Here is a 20,000-nt window from a genome sequence, read left to right on the forward strand (position 1 = left end):
CAGCCAGTGAGTATCCATGGCCTTCCACACCCCAGTGAAACATGCCCTGGGTTGTTTTCCTAGGAATGGTGAAGAATTTGCATGGATTTATCAGCAGGTGGTGTTGCTATGAGTCGGAATCAACTCGATGGCACTGGGTACTGGGATCAGCAGATTGTAGTGGTAGTTCATTGGTAGAATGCTCGCCTTCCATGCAGGAGGCCCAGGTTCAAATTCTCTGCCAGTGCACCTCATATACAGTCACCACCCATCTATCAGTGGAGCCTTGCGTGTTGCTATGATGCTGAACAAGTTTCAGTGGAACTTCTAGACTAAGACAGATGAGGAAGAAAGTCCTGACAATCTACTTCAAAAAACCAGCCAACAAAAACCCTATGGATCACAATAGTCTGATCCTGTTGTGCAGGGGGTCTCCATGAGTCAGGTGCTGACTCGACAGCAGCTTACAACAACAATAGGGAATACTGAGGGATGTGACAGATCTTTTTTTCGATTTCATCCCTCCACGGAGTTTTCCTTAAGCCACTGGCTCATCTCAACATTGACCTTAAATACAAGAAAATTACAGAAAGCCAGTATGGATAACAAGCAAATGAAATGTGGAGGACTCCTAGTTGTCCATGTAAAGAGAAGTATAGTAGAAAAGGGGCTGCTCTTGAGGATGTGAATTCAATTCCTGCCAGTGCCATATATTAGCTGTGCAACACTGGGCAAGCTACTTAACTTATCTGGGCCTCTTGTTTCTTCACCTATAAAAATGGTAGCAATATCCACATTATAAAGTCATCATATAATTAAATGACTATGTGTCATTGGCCAGAGGTAGGACTTGGTGAGCAAATTCAACGGACCAGTATAAAAGTTAACTCAAAGTATGCAAATATACAAAGGATGCCATCAGAACTGGAGGCATCATCATAGTGCTTGCATAGCAATTATTTGCATTTCAAGAGGGTCTTGCTTCTGATGGCAGGTTGTCTTCATATTAGAGATGTCAGAATGTCTTGAATGGGCTGGCTTAGTTCTGCCCAGATCAAATGAAGAAAAACACACCAGTCAAGATTCTTATCTTTACTGCTTACTCTGGAATGTGTTTCTCAAATATGTATTGAGATGAATGCATGGTTGTTCTAACACACTCTCACCATTACCCACACACCCGAGTGAACTCCTATCTCCCCATTGTCTCCCCATTGTCCCAATGCCCTTTTCTTCCACATATTTTTTAAGTGACAAGGCTCAGTGCAAATTTCCCCCTTCTCAAACACTTAGAGCAGTTCCTGCCAAAACTCCCTTTTCTACAAGATGATTTAGTACTTTACCCTTGCCCCAGACACTCTGACATTTGTGTTTCGTCTCCGATGTAAAGTTTATTCTCTCGGATTTCATGAGGTTGGGCAAAGGAGGAAGTCATGGAGTGTGGGTGAGGGAGAGGAACAGCAGCACCCCGCTGATCTAGGGATTTGTCTTCCAGAGTTCTTCCTCCACTGTCTGGATCCCCACCAGAACCAAGGCCATTCTCTTTCCAGCCCCGGGTATAATAGGTTGTCCACCTTTGACCTATACTATTCCCCTGATGATAGTGTGTGGCCTTGTGGCCAGTGGTTCTTTTCATTCCACAGGACTGTATCTGAGAAAAGAAAGTAATTGGCATTGGAAGGAGGGAGGATGAGGATACTGGAGTGTCAGGGGCAGAGGTAGGCAAGCAGCCCCATGTGGGACTACGAGATCACTTTAGGGGAAGGACATACGTGGAAAATTGGTTAATAAAGACACTCCACCTCCTTCCTTGGCTGAAACAATGGTGGCTGTTGCTTTGTTCTCTTCTCAAAGGAAAGGGCTGATACGCAGAGGATGGTGAGCCTCTCATTGAATAGATTTTCGTTCTCCACGCATGGCTAAAAATGCTCTGAAGGTAATCTTCAGTTATTTCAGAATTAAAAAGTATGGATAAAATACTTCCATACTGGCTTTCATTTTAAAACTATAAAAATAGCAACAACTATACACTTTGTTTCCTAGAGCTGATACCCTGTTGGGTGGGTACTGGGATAACTTTCTCTCCATTTCCCTCCCCGTGGGAGCAGGGGGGAGATAAATGCCTTACCCTTTGTTTGCCACTTGGTTTCTAGTGCGCTGCCTGGACCACTTAGTGCTCTCTTTGAATAGCTATAGGTCGGGAATAGTGGGCAGGAGCGTCAGAGAAGAGTTGGCGTGAGAACGGCACAGCACTACAGAATAGAAGGCAAGAGGGAGAGAAAGCATCCCGGAGGAAGAAAATACTGCTGCCTGGTACCCCCTAGCAGAGACATCCGGCCTATTGTGCTCACACCACTCCCCGGGTCGGCAGCCGCAGCGGAAGAATTACAGGCTTCAGTGGTGACGAGCTCAGGCAATGATGGGAAAGAGACTGGGCCCTTCTGAGAGAAATCATTTCGAAAACGGGAAAGCCAAGCTATTACGAGATGTGATTCAGACCTGAGAATGAAAGGGGGGAATGGGAGACTGGCTGAGAACGGGTTAGCCCATTTTTAGTGTAGGTGAAGTGTTGAAGTGACGCCATCCCAATAAATGGATACGAGGGGCACAGTAATAGCATTTAGCACTGGGTTTCAAGTGGGCAAGGACAAAAAGGTTTAGTTAATGCATGAAAGCCAAAGCTGGCCTTCTAATTTGTGGAAACTGCAATTTGGTTTTCTCAATGGCAGAAAGCAAGCTAAATTTAGCTGCATAAGATCTGGGTTCTAGTCCCCTTTCCATTCTACTCGTTAGCCAAGACCTTGGAGGGTTACATTACTTGTTTTGTAACCTGCCTTCGAGGTTGTTAAAAATAGGAACATATCAGATGTTCGAGAAGTGCTTATTATAAGAATTATGAATGATATGGTTCACATACGAATGAAATTATACATTGACGGTCACAGCATTAATTCCTACATAAGCTAATAGCTTTGCATGATTTGGGGGCAAACCCAGCCAGTTGTCTGGCAATCATGGAGACTATTTTTTTCAAAACTTTACTTACTCTAGATACATTTGTGTGAACAGGGCAATTACCTAAATATTCAACCACCATTTGAACCTAGTATCGATCACTGAATTACAGCATAATCTTTTAATACATTTATAGAAACTTGATTTCAAATAGTAAAAAAAAAAAAAGTCTAATTAACTATGATTAGATTATACATAATTGGATTTTAGTGTTCAGTAGGATTGAGGGGGAAAAAGAGTGAGGAAAAGTGAGGACACAGCTAATGACCAGAAGAGCCCATATTGTGATAGACAATTTGCTCTTTTGGAGATTTCATGTCATTTCCTCCTGTCTTTCAGCTCGGAAGGCATCAGGATGTGTTAGGGAAACTATAAAATCCATGTCTTCTTCCTTACCTAGGATGACACCCTGCTTGAGGTAGACTTTGAAGGTGTCCTGAAAATGAGGGCAAGAGGGATGTTTAACATGGGATGGTGCCTTCCAGACCTAGGACCAGGTAGAGGAAGGCAGTATGAGGACGAGAAGGATCCCACCAAAATAATTTTTTAAGAAATTTTGATTAGATGAGATGAAATAAAACAGCAGAGAAGCTATTTTGAGGACTTTGGCCTTAGAACCCAAAGTCTATTTTAAATGCAAATTGAAGATAGATCAGAAGGTGATCGGAATAATGGCTTAAATTACATAAAAACGTCAAAAAAGACCCCCAAGTACATATACGATAAGAACCCTTTCAAAAGAATTTAATGGCAATTAATTTGTTGAATCACTTCAGTGCTTGAACTTGAAGTAAGCTTAGGTTATTTTGCCATGTATTTTTTTAAGTGTATCTTTACATGAACACACACACACTACTGGTAGTAACCCAGGACAGAATTTGATTTGTACTTTCCAATCCTTAGCGAACAGATTTTATTTGACCATGTGAAGTCCACTCTTTGAGTAGAAAAGAGGTGATCACATATTTGCTGACATAAGTGATGCCAAGCCATTCTATGGCTTTTTCCCTTCACTCTCTTCAATGCCCTAATTAAATCTGGAGCCAAGTTCTCATAACATGTACAAATCCCATTGCTGGGTGAGATGAGGGTAGAGGAGTATAGAAGGAACTGTTATTCCTTTGTCTTCCACTGGAGATTTCCCTGGACTGACTTTCTGAAAATCTCCTTCTGTTTGCCTTCACCAGGAATGGCGGCCCTAGATAGTAAGGCATCAGGGAAGATGGGAATGCGAGCTGTAGTCTATTACATGACTACGACCATCATTGCTGTGGTGATTGGCATAATCATTGTTATCATCATCCATCCTGGGAAGGGCACAAAGGAAAACATGCACAGAGAAGGCAAAATTGTACAAGTGACAGCTGCAGACGCCTTCCTGGACTTGATCAGGTATGTCCTTGCAAGCCAGACCCTTTAGGTATATTTTGATTACTGAACCCCTTATCTTGGGGAGTTAATTAAACCCTGGAAGAGGTGTCTGACTGAACCAGCCTTGCCAGGCTTGAAATGAAGGCCCCATCTTCACTTCTTTCTAACAGAAATAAGTGTAAGGATCTATTTTCTGATCTCTTGTGAAAGAGACAAGTGTAGCAAGGACTGCATGCAGATTTTGAGACTCCTGTTTTTTAGATCCAGAATGTGATCACTCAGTTCTCTTCTCAGTTCTGCAGCTCACCTTGGGATGTTAATAATTCCTAACCTACTTTTCTCAAGGCTAATTTTTATTCAGGTATGACCTATTCACTGGACTCTTCTAATTTAAAACCTGTGATTTGTACCATCGTCCATTATACACAACAATTTAGATCCAGAAGAAACCTTAGAGATCATCTGGTCATACCTGTCCCAAGGTTTTCCTTGGATACATTTATGAAGAAGGGATTTGCCAAATCAATAATAAAAGGGGAAAGGACAACTTCCTTAGCATTGTTTACATATAAGCCATCCGTTGATTACAAGTGAGTCTATCTAGTATTTGAAATAGTCTTGGTAATAGGGTCAGTCTTACATAGAACTGTGAAGTAAGCCAAAGTTTGATCCTGGCACCTTTCTGCTTGCTCTCTCTCTACAGCTGCCCTTATATCAGTCAGGGCCTTGGAAGGAAGCAGATTGCATACTCAGAAGAATAATTGAAGAGGGTTTGCAAAGGTGGGAGCAGAGTAAAGGGCACGTACAAGATGTAGTGAGGCACCAGGGCACTAACAGCAATAGCAAGTATTTTGCTACCATCCCTAGCACTGAAGGGGTAAAGGAAGGGAGCTATTAGCAGAGCCAAGGAAGGACTGTAACCAGAGGTGAGAGCCTCAGGGTGGGAGTTGTAGCTCTAACTTCGAGGAAGGGAGATGCTGCTAAGTCACAGCCTGTCAAAGAGAAAACTGGGAGAAATATGCATCAACTTCTCTTTCCCCCTAACCTGTGATCTATCAGTGCATCCCTCTAGACAACCCCAACAAGGAGCCAAAAGGCAAGAGAATCAACATACTACATACAGCTCACAGAGGTCAGCATCCCAGGGCTGAGAGCAGGGTGGAGGGCAGGTCTAGAGCGGCAAACAGAAGATATCCCAGCACAGGCCTCTGGATTTCCCACCTGCTTAGGGTTCCCCACCATGTAGCTCCGCAGAGCCTGTCCTTTCCTCTCCTTCTTTACAATTTACCTGCAAAACAACTAGTAATTTTAGATACTATAACCTACTCTACAGGGTTCCCCTTTCAACTGAAGGAAACTCCTCCTAGGGACCTGATTGCACATGGTGTCTCAAGGGAAGGGTCTGTGGCAGGCAGATTCAAGAGAGATTTGGGGAACAGAAGGGTTTTTCAGCAGCAACTTTCAATTTCCACTGTAGACGCCACAGCATCTGTATGTAAGCACACCCCAGCCCCATAGCGTCTCCTCTTGAAAGCCCCTTTTAAGGAGTTAGTCACAATGATCAGAAGGTAATAAGACACCCTATAGCATTATTCCATACCAGAATGTCACCCAATAGCTATGTTTTTATTTACTTCATATAGTTAATTAAAACTTTTTGTCTTTTTTTCATAAACTTTACCCTCGGGAAGTTTGAATTAATGCTCTTCCCCAGGCTGGTTGGCCCATTTGAGGATGTGAGTTTCTGCCCCACCTTGCTCCAATGACAAGTGTATTCCCCACCATTCCCCTTGGTTCCAGCATTTATCCTGGAACCCCCTGAATGCACGTTTCTATCAAGTTTTACAGAAACAAGCCCATAGTGCATAGATGAAAAGCAAAAGGAAACGGGGTAGCCTAGGTGGTGGAAAGAAAGGCACAATAGTTTATAACCTTCAAGTATGACTTTGCTAGCACACAGCTTATAGACTCTTAGGCTCTTCAACTGCCCTGGGTCATACTTTCTTCTCTTGCAATCTTCGATCATGGCGCCTTAATGATAGTTTAATCCAGTCTCCTCTCTAACAGATGAGTCATTTGAGACCTAAAGGGTTTCCGTGACACGGCCAAGGTCACACAGCTGGTTAGAGACTCACCAACCAGCAGGTGCCTCTACTCCTGTCCCCTCAATGAACTAAAACACTGCTCTGATACAGTCTCTGAGGAAGCGACCAACTGTACCACATAGACCTCAAATTCAAATATGGTACACCATCACCCCAAAGAGTCACCAGACAGTCTCAGAAGCTCCCACAATTCAGTGCCAATATCCCATTTCCCAGAAGGCCTTTGAATTCAGAACAGAACAAAATTCCACACTCAACCATGATTTTGATTCAGAACACTCAGTTCCTACTAAATGGAAAATTAAATACTAAAATTTCTACAATTAAATAATATCTCAGTTAACCAGAATGCATAAGATGAAAGACATTTCCGTTCTCACATTGATACTCCCTAGGAGCAGAGTTTTGATGAGATAATATCTGAACCAAGTATCACATGATCTGACAAGAGGACAGATGAGTTGAATTTGGGACTTGCCTGAAAAATATGGGCCACACTTAGGGATGACCGTATGTCCCAGTTCAAGTCATGAAATCTACCAAAATCCTTCCATTTCATTGACTCAGTGCAGTCTTTACCTTAGACACATTGAAATGGTGTTTAAGGAGCAAACTTATTATTTGGGACATTTTTCAAGTGCCTATTGCTTTCTTTGCAGGAACATGTTCCCTCCAAATCTGGTGGAAGCCTGCTTTAAACAGGTAAATACTCTATCGCCACTAATTCACCTTGAAATTCTTCTTTGGCAACTTTAGCACACCAAACAGGGTAGGACTCTCTTTTTCTTCCCCCTTCTTTGCAATAAGAAACACTTCTTGCCAACCAGATGGAAAGCACTAAGGTTGTCTGGGTTATTTTGAGAGGAGAGAGTGGTTCTTTCCTTGTCCAAAACCAAAAAACCAAACCCATTACCGTCGAGTCAACTCTGACTCCTAGTGACCCCACAGGACAGAGTAGAACTGCCTCACAGGGTTTTCTGTTTCTCTGAGGAAGCAGACTGCCACATCTTTCTCCCACTGAGCAGCTGGTGGGTTCAAACCAGCCACCTTTTGGTTAGCAGCTGAGTGCTTAACCACTGCACACCACCAGGTCTCCTTTCTTACCTTGTACTGGGGGCTTGTTAGTTGCTCGACATTGTGTGTCTTGCATACAAATAGCCCTTAGGGTCTGTTATTGTTAAGAAGGGTAATCAGGAGACCCCTCCCTCCATCCCCTCCTATGCTGTTGTCCCCCCACAAAAGCCCACTCAGCAAGCAAATTCCAATGTAAGATAAATTTACAACTTACTTTAAAGAATTTTAGGAAGATTCTTCAGGTTTCTGGGTTTGATTTAAAAGACAACTAAAGGTGTTAAGTATCCTAAAACCAGTAGCCACTTGCTGTCAAGTCGACTCCGACTTACGGTGAGTCAGAGTAGAACTGTGCTCCATGGGTTTTCAGTGGCTGATTTTTCAGAAGTGAGTTACCAGGCCTCTCATCTGAGGCACCTCTGGGTTGACTCAAACCTTTAACTTTATGGTTAGCAGCCAAGCATTTTTTGTTAACCGTTTTTACCGCCCAGGGACTCCTATGTATTCTAAAAGGGGGAGCTGCATCAGAAAGGAATGGCATCATCATTTATTGAATGCCTGCTATGTGTCCAGCACTAATATTATATGATCTGACATGATAAATATAAACATGGTGAGTATAGAAATATAAATGTGGTGAGTATAACTGTATCACACTGATAAGGCAACTCATCTGAGAGCTCCGGCAGATTATGGAACAGGCCCAAGATTTCACAAGTAGTAAATGGAGGACCCAGAATTCAAATCCATTGCGTTGACTCCAAATTCTATCTTTTTTTCTACTACTCCGTTCTGCTTCCTTGGAAACCCTGATGGCATAGTGATGAAGAGCTACAGCTGCTAACCAAAATGTCGGCAGTTCGAATGGGGTAGTCCTATTCTGTCCAATAGGGTCACTAAGAGTCAGAATCAACTCATTGGCAACGGGGTTTTTTTTTTTTTTTAATTCTGCTTCCTAGAAAGGTATATATCCAGGGTGGTGAGACGCCTGGAGGCTTAGCCCCATAGACAAGCAACTCTTGACTGTCTGGGTTGTGGATACAAATACATTTCACTATTAAGGGATAACATTAGTAAAATTTTTCCAATGCCACTTTAATGAAAAAGCTTTGTTGCCCAAAGTACTAAAAGGGAAAAAAAAATTAGAGTTTTCAAACATTTCTCCAAACCAATAAACCAAGCAAGTTGCTGCTAAGTCGATTCCAACTCACGGAAACCCCGTGTGTGCCGAGTAGAACTGTACCCCACAGGGTTTATAGGGCTGCGACCTTTTGGAATCAGATCACCAGGGCTTTCTTCTGAGGTGTCTCTGGGTGGATTCAAACCACCAACCTTTCCGTTATTAGTAGAGCACTTAACCAGTTGTGCCACTCAGGGACTCCTGTATTTCTCCAGATGGTGTCATTTCACTCCATTGGAACTCCCTAACCCAGTGCTCAGGGTCTGCAAGGCAAACAAAACCCTGACCTCATGGGGAGCGGGATTTTACACATATAAACCACAAATTCAAGGAGTAGCTTTTGTTTACCAAAAAAAAAAAAAAGCTTAAGAAGCCAAAAACCTGACTCTTTTTAATTTAAAAACATCTGTGACCATAAATAATAAACCCCTTTCAATCCCACTAGCCAAGCCCAGCACCATGGGGCTGATCCATTCCAGTGAGTCAGGAGGCATTGGGTGATAGAGCAAAAATGCTGATTCCCAGATCTTTCTCATGGGAAAAATGCTGACTCATGTCTTTGGATTGCGTTTACAGGATTTTGAAAGGAAAGCAAATGTACCCTTCCCAGATCTCTTTTGCTTAGATCAGAATGCAAACGAGGTTACAACTTCTCTGTAGGCTACTCTATTTGTTTCCTAGTTCTGGCACATCAAATTACCACACAATGGGTGGCTTAAAACAACAGACATTCTCTCACACTTCTGGGGGTTGGAAGTCCAAAATCAAACTGTAGGCAGGGCCATGCCTCCCCTTGAAGGAAGCTCTAGAGAAGAATCCATCCTTGCCTCTTGCTAGATTCTGGTGGCTCCCGGCAATCCTTGGTTTATGGCCGTGTCACTCCAATCTCTGCCTCTGTCTCCACCTGGCCTTCTTCCCTGTGTGTGTCTCTGTATCCAAATCTCCCTTTCCTTTCTCTCCTAAGGAGCCCTGGTGGTAAAATGGTTAAGCACTTGGCTGTTAACCAGAAGGTCCGCGGTTCGAATCCATGAGAGAAAAGAACTGTCAGTCTGCTCCTATAAAGAATTACAGCCTTGGAAACCTATTGGGCAGTTCTGCTCTGTACTATAGGATCCCTGTGAGTTGGAACCAACTTGGCAGCACACAACAACAACATAAAGATGCCTATCATTGGATTTAGGGCTCACCATAATCCAGTAGGACCTCATCTTAACTTGACTACATCTGCGAAGACCCTATTTCCAAATAAAGTCACATTCTTGGGTACTGTTAGGACTTGAACAGATCTCTTAGGGCGAAACAATTCAACCCACTACAGCTACCAACTATGTCTAAGTAAAAATAAGAGTTGGAAGCATAGGAAACGTTGATCAGGGCTGAAGATCCACCCTGGACAATCCATAACATGCATAGCGTCCCCTCCCCTCCCCACAATGGAATGAAGGGAATTTGAGAGTTGACTGGAATAGGAGACGGGCAGGGACCAATTTGTTTGCTTGAAATTACCTCTGATTGTTCAGGGGCGTATCCATAGCATTGATAGCTGGCCGTGTCCTTGTTTGGGAATAGTTGTTTCCCAATGGACAAGAAAGTCTCCCACTTGCTATTAGTAAACAAATAATCCAGCATTTCATGTACAGATGTATTTTTTCTCTGTCACCTTATATTCAGCCAACATTCATTCATACATTATTATTCTCTCTGATATTCTACCACTATCACCATCAAAGCCAGGAACTCTTCTGCTGTAATTAAAATCATAGAGGGATGGACTTAACTGTTTCATATGGTCACATTAGTGAACTGAACATCTTCTGTCTAGAGCACCTATGCAGAAGTGATGGGGGAAAGACCATCTTATGAGTAAGGAGAGAAAAGCCTCTATGGACTTAGGAAAGTGGGTTTTCACCATCAAATGTTAATTAGGCACCTATTCTTAAAAATGATAGGATGGCTATTATCAGAAAAAAGGGAAGCTAACAAGCATTAGAGAGAACACGGAGAAATTGGAACCCTTGTCCATTGCTGGTGGCAATGTAGAACGGTACAGACAGTATGGAAAACAGTTTGGTGTTTCCTCAAAAAGTTAGACATAGAATAACCATAAAAACTAAAAACCAAATCCGTTGCCACTGAGTTGATTCTGACTCATAGTGACCCTACAGGACAGAGTAGAACTGCCCCTAGAGTTTCCAAGGTTGTGAATCTTTATGGAAGTAGACTGACATGTCTTTCTTCCGCAGAGCAGCTGGTGGGTTTGAACTGCTGACCTTTTGGTTAGTAGCCAAGTGCTTATCTACTGCGCCAACAGCCATTCCACTCCTAGGTACATACCCAAGAGACTTGAAAGCAGGGACTCAAACAGATAGGTGTGCAACAATGTTCATTGTAGCACGATGCACAATAGTCAAAAGGTGGAAACGACTCAGTGTCCACCAGCAGATGAATGGATAAAAGAAAATGTGATATATACATACAATGGAATATTATTCAACCATAAGGAGAAATGAAATTCTGATACATGTTATGATATGAATGAAAACATAATGCTGAATGAAATAAATCAGACACAAAGGGACAAATATTGTATGATCCCAATTAAATAAAATAATGTATGTAGAATAGGCAAACGCATAGAGACAGAGTTTATTAGTGGTTCCCAGGGGCTGAGGGGAGGAGGGGATGGGGGGTATTGCTGAAGAGGTGCTAAGTTTCTGTTTGGGGTGATGAAAAACATTTGGAAATGGATAGTGGTGATGGCAGCACAACACGGTGAAAGTAATTAAGGTCGCTGAATTGCACGCTTCACATGGCTAAAGTGGCAAACTTTTTGTTACGTGTTTTTTACCACAATAAAATTAAAATTAAAAAAATACATAATATCATGAATGTCTTGAATACTCTTTGGGAGTTTTAATCTTCACTGAAATCTTCAACTAAATCTAGTTCCTGTCGGGCTTTGTCATCGAGCACCACTAGCCAATGTTAGCATAGTGCTTTAAAGTTTACGAAATGTTTTCATATATTCCTGTTTAATTTGATCGTCACGATAATCCTGTAAGCCTGAACAGCACAGTTATCTCTGTTTCCCAGTTGCAAAATATGAGGAAAAGGATAGTGAGTGACTTCTCCATGATCCCACAGTATGATCCCATAAGAAATAAAAGGGACTATTGTGAGTGTTTGGATTTATGGTTTTTGTTTTTTAATCACATTATAGTAATTTCTTGGGGCTTCAGAAGAAAGCAAAAGCACATGTGTACGTTTAGTTCAACATCTCTAATCAGATATCTCTTTCCTGTTATATGTATTTGACTGTGTTTGTGTCTGTCTGGGTTGAGTAGGTGGTAGGGATTTCTAACAAGATAGATATGTAGATAGGTAGGTAGGTAGATAGATACATAGATTTAGAAGCTTTATATAACACTATTCTCTGAATACAAAGTAATATATATTATTGTAGAAAATTTGGACAACAGGGGAGTACAAAAAATAAAAATCACTTTTAATTCCTGTTGTGGTTTTTCGTTTTAAGTTTAAAACCAACTATGAGAAGAGAAGCTTTAAAGTGCCTATCCAGTCCAATGAAACGCTCGTGGGTGCTGTGATAAACAACGTGTCAGAGGCCATGGAGACGCTCACACGAATCAAAGAGGAGCTGGTCCCAGTTCCAGGATCTGTGAATGGAGTCAACGCCCTGGGGCTGGTTGTCTTCTCCATGTGCTTTGGTTTTGTGATTGGAAGCATGAAGGAGCAGGGGCAAGCCCTGAAAGACTTCTTTGATTCTCTTAATGAAGCCATCATGAGACTGGTAGCAGTGATAATGTGGTATGTATTTCCATTTGCTCTATATAAACCAGTTAACCAGTTGCCGTTGAGTAGACTCCGACTCATGGCAACCCCATGTGTGTCAGAATAGAACTATACTCCACAGAGTTTTCAATGGCTGATTTTTCAGAAGTAAATCACCAAGTTTTCTTCCAAAGGATTCAAATCTCCAACTTTTTGGTTAGCAGCTGAGCACATTAAAAGTTTGCACCACCCAGGAACTCTGTGTGCTATGTATATACATGATGTTTATTGCTATCCACATGTGTTCTATATTGAGGAAGATGCCACCAGGCTGAAGGGCAGGATGGCCAACTGCAATGGTCTTATTCTGGAAAGCACAGGAAATCAATAAACAGTTTCTTGGCCTGTAAAGGTCTTAAAACTTCTGCAAACCTACCTTAGTAAGTTTGCTGGCTTGTTTTTGAAAGGTATCAACTCCTTTACCCTAGTGCTGATGGGATCCCATTCCTCACTCTTCCATTTTACATCTATTTAGTTATTCATTCAATAAATATTTATTGAGTGTCTACTATGTGCCAAGCATACAGTGCCAGGCACATGGGGATTTAGCAATCTAGAGAATATACAAGGATGTCCTGGACCTTACATTCCTTTGGAGAGAAACAGACAATAAACAAATAAATCAACCGTATGCTTTAAATTAGGCACAAGTGCTATGAAAAAGAAAAATAAAACAGCAGGTGATGTGGTAAAAAAAAATGACTGAGATGGAAGCATGAAATTTGCCTTGGAAGGTGTGGAAAGGCCACTGAGTCAGGAGACCAGGAGAAAAGCATTACCAGTTGTTGCTGTTATTAAAAAAAAAAAAACAAAAAAACCCAGCGTTGTTGTTCTTAGGTGCTGTCAAGTTGGTTCCAACTTATAGTGACCCTGTGTACAACAGAATGAAACACTGCCCACTCCCAGTCCTTGCTATGTTTGAGCCCATTGTTGTAGCCACTGTGCCAATCCATCTCATTGAGGGTCTTCTTCTTTTTCACTGACCCTCTACCGAGTGTGATGTCCTTCTCCAGAGACCGGTCCCTCCTAATAATATGTCCAAAGTATGTGAGATGAAGTCTTGGCACCCTGGCTTCTGAGAAGCATTCTGGCTGTACTTATTCCAAGACAGTTGGGGAAAAGCAAATGCAGAGGCCCCTACTGTTAGCTGCTATTGAGTTAGCAACTAACTCATGGTAACCCTAAGCACATTAAAATAAAACGTTGCCTAGAAGAGGCCATCCAAAGCACACCAATTGGTCTGTATTCACCTGGAGCAACAAAAAAGGAGAGTCAGGAATAGGAGGAGGACTTGTAATGTGTGGTCTCCATGAACATCTACCTTCTTTGTCATGAGACCAGAAGAAATGGATGGTGCCTAGCTACCATTACTGAACATTTTGATCAAAGATTCTATAGAAGAATCCTAATCAGAAGGGTGAAAATGCAGAACAGAATTTCAAATTCTCATGGACTACAGACTTTCTGGAGCCATGGAAGCTAGATGAGCCCCTGAAACTATTGCCCTGAGATAACCTTTAAATGTTAAACCAAAAATATCCCCTGAAGTCTTCTTAAAGCCAGATAATAGTTTAGCTTAGCTGGTTAAAAAAAAAAAAATGCCTGCCTTGAGTATTATGTTCTTTTAAGAACTAGCTGTTAAACTGACAACAGCAACTCACGAGATTAGACTGGAACCTTAGGGGGTCAGTGAATTTGTTAATGGAGGAGAAACAACTCAGAAAAGGAGGGTGAGAATGATTGTACAACTCAAAGAATGTAATCAATGTCACTGAATTATACATGTAGAAACTGTTGAATTGGTGTATGTTTTGCTGGGTATATTTTCAACAACAACAACAAAATACTGCCAGGTCCTGAACAATCCCCATGATCAGTTATGAACTAGACTGTTGTGATCCATAAGGTTTTATTGGCTGATTTTCAGAAGTGTATTACCAGGCCTTTCTTCCTAATCTTGAAGCTCCACTGAGACTTGTTCAGCATCATAGCAACACAGAAGCCTCCAGTGACAGATGGGTGGCTGTGCGCAAAGTGCATTGGCCAGGACAAACCTGGGTCTCCTGGGCGGAAGGTGAGAATTCTACCACTGAACAACCAATGCCTCGCAGAGGCCCTAGGCCTTCAGAAAAATTGAGGTCTCCTATAAAAAAAAAAAAAATTTTTTTTTATTCTATGTCAGCCCTAGAAAGAAATACAAATGGCCAAATGGCAGTTCTGCTGTATGCCCAAAGGACTCATGGGAAGTATGATAGAATGCCAAGCCACGATTTATAACAAAACATCCTTTAATAAAGTTGAGACCAGGAGACAAAGGAAAAGACTAAATCCAAAAAGGAACATGGGCCTTGGAAAAGTAAATTCTCCCCAGCAGGGAGAGTCCCCTTTGATGGCTTTAGGCCTCATGTTGGGGCTGCTTTTCTTTTATCCTTTATTTTTAATCCAAACTCTTCCTTGGTACCTGAGGCAGGAAGGCATCCATTTTCTAAGAAAAACACTCATTCACCCACATGATTAAAAATATCTTTTGTCTTTATTGCCACCAAAGCCCAGAGAAATCCATTTTTCAGAAGTTTATACAAGGTGGATATGAACTTGAGCACAAAGACCAAGCAGAATGTGGTCTCCACAGGAGTCCCCAATTGGAAGGTGCCATTGAAATCCTGGCAGAGCTGAAAGTGGACATTTATCTTCATTTTATTAAAATGTCTCCACTTTTCACCTCTGTTATGAAAGAAGCCCATTCAAAGCCACTGAATGACCCTCACATTTCGCTTTTCTAGCTGTCCATTCGCCTGCACATTCCACATTGAGTTATTACATTTCTCAAAACAGGTACTCCTGTAATTTCCTGGCCTGTGTTGTAAAGGGGCTTTTTAAAAGGAGCATCATATTTTTCAGTTTAAACTAAGTCTTCCAGTGTTCCCAGCAGACCCTTCTCCTTCAGAGCAATTGGCTTCACTGTTTTGGGTAGAGTGAGTTTGGTTGTAGTTTACTGAACACACCAGGCAAAGGGAGTTGAGAGTGGGGCGGGGGTCCTCCAGGGAAACAGGACTACTTCAATATGTGCTAGTCATTTTGTATTTCAGTTGCTCATTCTTGGCAGAGTCTGCATGGGGTAGTAGCAGTGAATAATAATAATAACTTAATTAGAACACTTATAACTCTGATTGTGGTAATACATTAAAAAAAAAAATTTTTTTTTTACACGCACATTATTAATTTTCATAGCTCAATTCATTCTCTGGTCATTTGCTATTTATGGCAGGTGAAGTTAGCTTTCCATTTGCACTGTACTGTAAAATTTTCTCTTTTTAAAGCAGATTTACTTAAGTACAAAAATTGATTTGAATAATATTAAGCTATATTGTGAGTGGAAACCCTGGTGGCTTAGTGGTTAAGTGCTATGGCTGCTAACCAAGAGGTCGGCAGTTTGAATCTGCCAGGTCCTCCTTGGAAACTCCATGGTGCAGTTCTACTCTGTCCTTTAGGGTCGCTATGAGTCAGAATAGACTAGATGGCAGTGGGTTTGTTTCAGTTTTTTGGACATTGTAAGTGGTGTGTGGATATGGAAAAAAATAATAAAAGTGGACCTTGAAAAACAGGGCTGAGTGCAGATCTAAAACACTGAAATGGCACTGTTTGCATCTTGCTTTAATTTGGGAATCAGGCTCTGATGTGAGAAATGCTTCTAAAAGTCGGAATATTGGGATGCTGGTTCTCTGAATATTGGGATGCTGGTTCTCTGAGCTCCGGCATTTCAGGGTACTTGCAGGGGAGCAGGAGGCAGGGGTAGTGGGTGGCATCTGAGGACCAGAAAAGTGACCCAGGTGTTTCGAAAGGATCATTATCTAGGAACAAAGAAGTATGTGTATCTGTCTTTTATCACAAATTTGGAGAAAACACGATGTCCTGGAAAAACTGTGAGCAAACGGAAATTTATATTGAAAAAAAGAAAGAAATGCACAATTTTTAGAAGTCCTAATAATATTCTGGTGGTCGGGGAGAGGCATTGGTGGTTCAGTGGTAGAATTGTCACCTTCCATACAGGAGACCCAGGTTCAATTCCTGGCCCACGCACCTCATGTACGACCCCCACTCATCCGTCAGTGGAGCTTGTATGTTGCTGGGACCCTGAACAGGCTTCAGCAGAGCTTCCAGATTAAGGCACACTGGGGAGAAACGCCTGGGAATCTACTTCCCAACGAGAATCCTGTGGATCACAGTGGTCCAGTCTGCAACCAATCATAGGATGGTGCAATACATTCCATTGTGCATGGGGCCCCCGTGAGTGCGAGAGGAGGGCAGCTAACAACAACAGTAGTATCCTGGTCAGACAAGTTTGGAAATCAACTATCACTTTTCTTATCATTCGATAACTTGTAGGAATAGCTTTTTGCAGATCCAATTTCCAATTGTGCCATGCATTTGCTTCTATACAGGTACGCCCCTCTTGGCATCCTCTTCCTGATTGCAGGGAAAATTGTAGAGATGGAAGACATGGGAGTGATCGGGGGGCAGCTTGCCATGTACACAGTGACAGTCATCGTCGGCTTACTCATTCACGCAGTCATTGTCCTGCCCCTTCTCTACTTCTTGGTAACACGTAAAAACCCTTGGGTTTTTATCGGAGGCTTGCTACAAGCACTCATCACAGCTCTGGGAACCTCCTCAAGGTATGTATGTAAAGGTAACTTACTCTTGCAGTAAAATTCATCTGGAATTTACTTTGAATCAGAGCCTTCTGGTTGGGGCTACCAAAAACAAAACCAGCTGATGTCAAGTCAATGCCAACTCATGGCGACCCAGTGTGTCAGAGTAGAACTATGTTCCATAGGGTTTTCAATGGCTGATTTTCAGAAGCAGATCTCCGGGCCTTTCTTCTGAAGAGTCTCTGAGTGGATTGAACCACCAACCTTTCGGTTAGCAGCCAAGTCCGTTAACTGATTGTACCACCGAGGGACTCCAGGTTGAGGGGCAGAGGGGAGCATTTTGTCTTGGGTTTTAACCTTTCAGGCATGTGGTGCTGTTCAGACCTACTTGGGATTCAGGGGAGTGGCTAGCTATATAAACTTTTTTGGGATAAAATGGAAATCAACTATCTTTCCTGCCCACTATAATCTCCCTCTTCCAGTTTACATTTGCCTGAGAGAGAAATGACACAGTGACTTGGCACAGGCAATTGTGATGGGTGACAATCACAAGTGATGTCTTACAGAGGAACCCAAAAGAAGGAGAACTGCCAGTTGACCCCATGAAGGGAACACACTGTTCCTAACCCTGCTCCCCTCTTTCTCCAAGTGCTGACTCAGTTCCCTTTAGGACATGGGAGAGGAAGGAACTCTGTCCAAGAGACCAAACACACAGACAGGGCTGGAACTACCAGGAAGGTCAGCTGACATTCCCTGTTTCACTGTTCTCAGTTCTGCCACCCTACCCATCACCTTCAAGTGCCTGGAGGAGAACATTGGTGTGGACAAACGCGTCACCAGATTCGTGCTCCCTGTGGGGGCCACCATTAACATGGATGGCACTGCCCTCTATGAGGCCTTGGCTGCCATTTTCATCGCCCAAGTGAACAACTTCGAACTGAACTTTGGACAGATTATTACAATCAGGTATGAAGAAAGAGTTCTACACAAGATTTTCTTAAGAACGACTTTAAAAGACAAACTGGAGATCAGGGATTGGTGAAGAAACTGAGAAGGGAATCTCTCATAAACCGGAGGTTGGGGTTTGGGGGAATACTTTTGTTTTTGATGGTTTAGATATTTTTATTAGTCTTTTTTTTATCATTACAGACACTCATTAAAAACAAAATTCTAATAATGTAGAAGTGTATGAAGTAACAAGTGAAACTTGCCTGCCCCATCCCTTCCTACCTCCATCTCCACATAGGTGACCACTGTTAAGGTTGGTGTGTGAAGAATTTTTTCTATCCATAGGCATACCCTCCTTTTTTTTTCTTTTAATTAATGGAGTCATACACTTTGCCACTTGATTGGTTTGCTTATCAATATACCATCTGCAAATATATCTGGCTCATTCTTTTTAAAAGCTGCAAAATATAGAGTATGGATAATTCTCTTTAAGAAACCAGGTCCACACTGCTGCATGTTAGATTACTTCATTTTAAAAAAAGTATTAAAGTATGTTAGCTTTTATTGATAATATTAGGAAATAAAACTACACTTTAAAAAATGGATTAACTTGTTCTCTTGGGTTAATTTTTAGGTAACAAGGCTTCTTCTGGGGTCAAAGTAGGATGAGAGTTTGATTTCTGTGGAGAATTTTTTATTACTATATTTGAGGTGTCTTGACTCAGCTGCTCGCAACAAGCAAAAAATCATTTTTCTTCCCACACCTTCCCCCTTCTCTTAGTTTCCTTCTCCTGAGGTGGCCACTGGTCCTTGCCAGTTTCTTTCCCAGCCTTCCAGAACTAGCCCCTGCACAACCATGTGCATATGTGAATATAGCCCCCCTTTTTGTTTACTGAAAGTCAATATATACAATGTGCCAATAAGGGTAAAAGCAACTGGAGGACTTTCTGCCTCACAATCTAGACCAGACTTTGATATATTTTAGAAATCAAAAATCAGATCTTTTTTTATTAGTTCAACAACTTTTTGTTTGTAAATGAATATTACGACATCCCCCATCTAGATCCAGCAATTGCTAACATTTTGCCTTTTTTGCTTCTCCTTTCCTCCTCTCTCTCCAATACCTCTGCCTCTCTCTCTCTGTGTGTGTGCACGTGTGTGTTGTCACCCGTCCGTAGTTCAGCATGCATGTCCTCAGACTATTCTCCTCTACAACCTCACTAGTAAGAATCTTAAAAGTACTTCCCAAATAGCCAATCTACATTCAATTTCTCCAATTATCCCAAAAGCGTTTTTTATAGTTTTTTTTTTCTCCCTTCCCAGGCCAACCAAGATCAAATTCAGATTTATGCTTTGCATTTTTTTTTTTTAGCCAACCATCAGTTGCCCTCAAGCCAATTCCTACTCATGGAGACCCGTATGTGTCAGAGTAGAGCTGTGCTTCATAGGGTTTTCAGTGGCTGGTTTTCAGGAACATCACCAGGCCTCTCCTCTGAGGCACCTCAGTGTGGACTCAAACTTCCAACCTTCCAGTTAGCAACCTTAACTATGTGCACCACCTGGGGACTCTTCTTTAGTCTCTTTTAACCTCTATCAATCCCCCCACCTTTTTGTGTTTATATATGTTGTTTAGAAATATGTTACACGTTTGGCTTATATCTTCATGCCAATATTATGTACATTCTGTATATATCATTATGGGAAAATGATGATGGTTATAGGATGTATGGGGTAAAGAGATGAGGCTGATCATGGCCAAGGTGACTGGCCTGGGGGTTCTGGTAGCCCCAAGCCCTGTCCAGCTACACTGGGGGCTGGGAGATCAGG

General features: G+C 42.0%; 1 protein-coding gene across 1 annotated transcript in view; it reads left to right on the forward strand.

Annotated features, from left to right (window-relative positions):
• SLC1A3 (solute carrier family 1 member 3) overlaps positions 1-20,000 on the forward strand; it is a 99,942-nt gene that overhangs the window by 73,579 nt on the left and 6,363 nt on the right. Inside the window, exons 4-8 of the mRNA XM_003407993.4 lie at positions 4,182-4,386; positions 7,130-7,172; positions 12,257-12,549; positions 17,016-17,249; positions 17,997-18,191. Coding sequence (XP_003408041.1) covers positions 4,182-4,386; positions 7,130-7,172; positions 12,257-12,549; positions 17,016-17,249; positions 17,997-18,191 — 970 coding nt within the window. The remainder of the gene's footprint in view (positions 1-4,181; positions 4,387-7,129; positions 7,173-12,256; positions 12,550-17,015; positions 17,250-17,996; positions 18,192-20,000) is intronic.

This window comes from Loxodonta africana, chromosome 2 (genome assembly GCF_030014295.1).
Source record: "Loxodonta africana isolate mLoxAfr1 chromosome 2, mLoxAfr1.hap2, whole genome shotgun sequence".
NCBI classification, from domain to species: domain Eukaryota; kingdom Metazoa; phylum Chordata; class Mammalia; order Proboscidea; family Elephantidae; genus Loxodonta; species Loxodonta africana.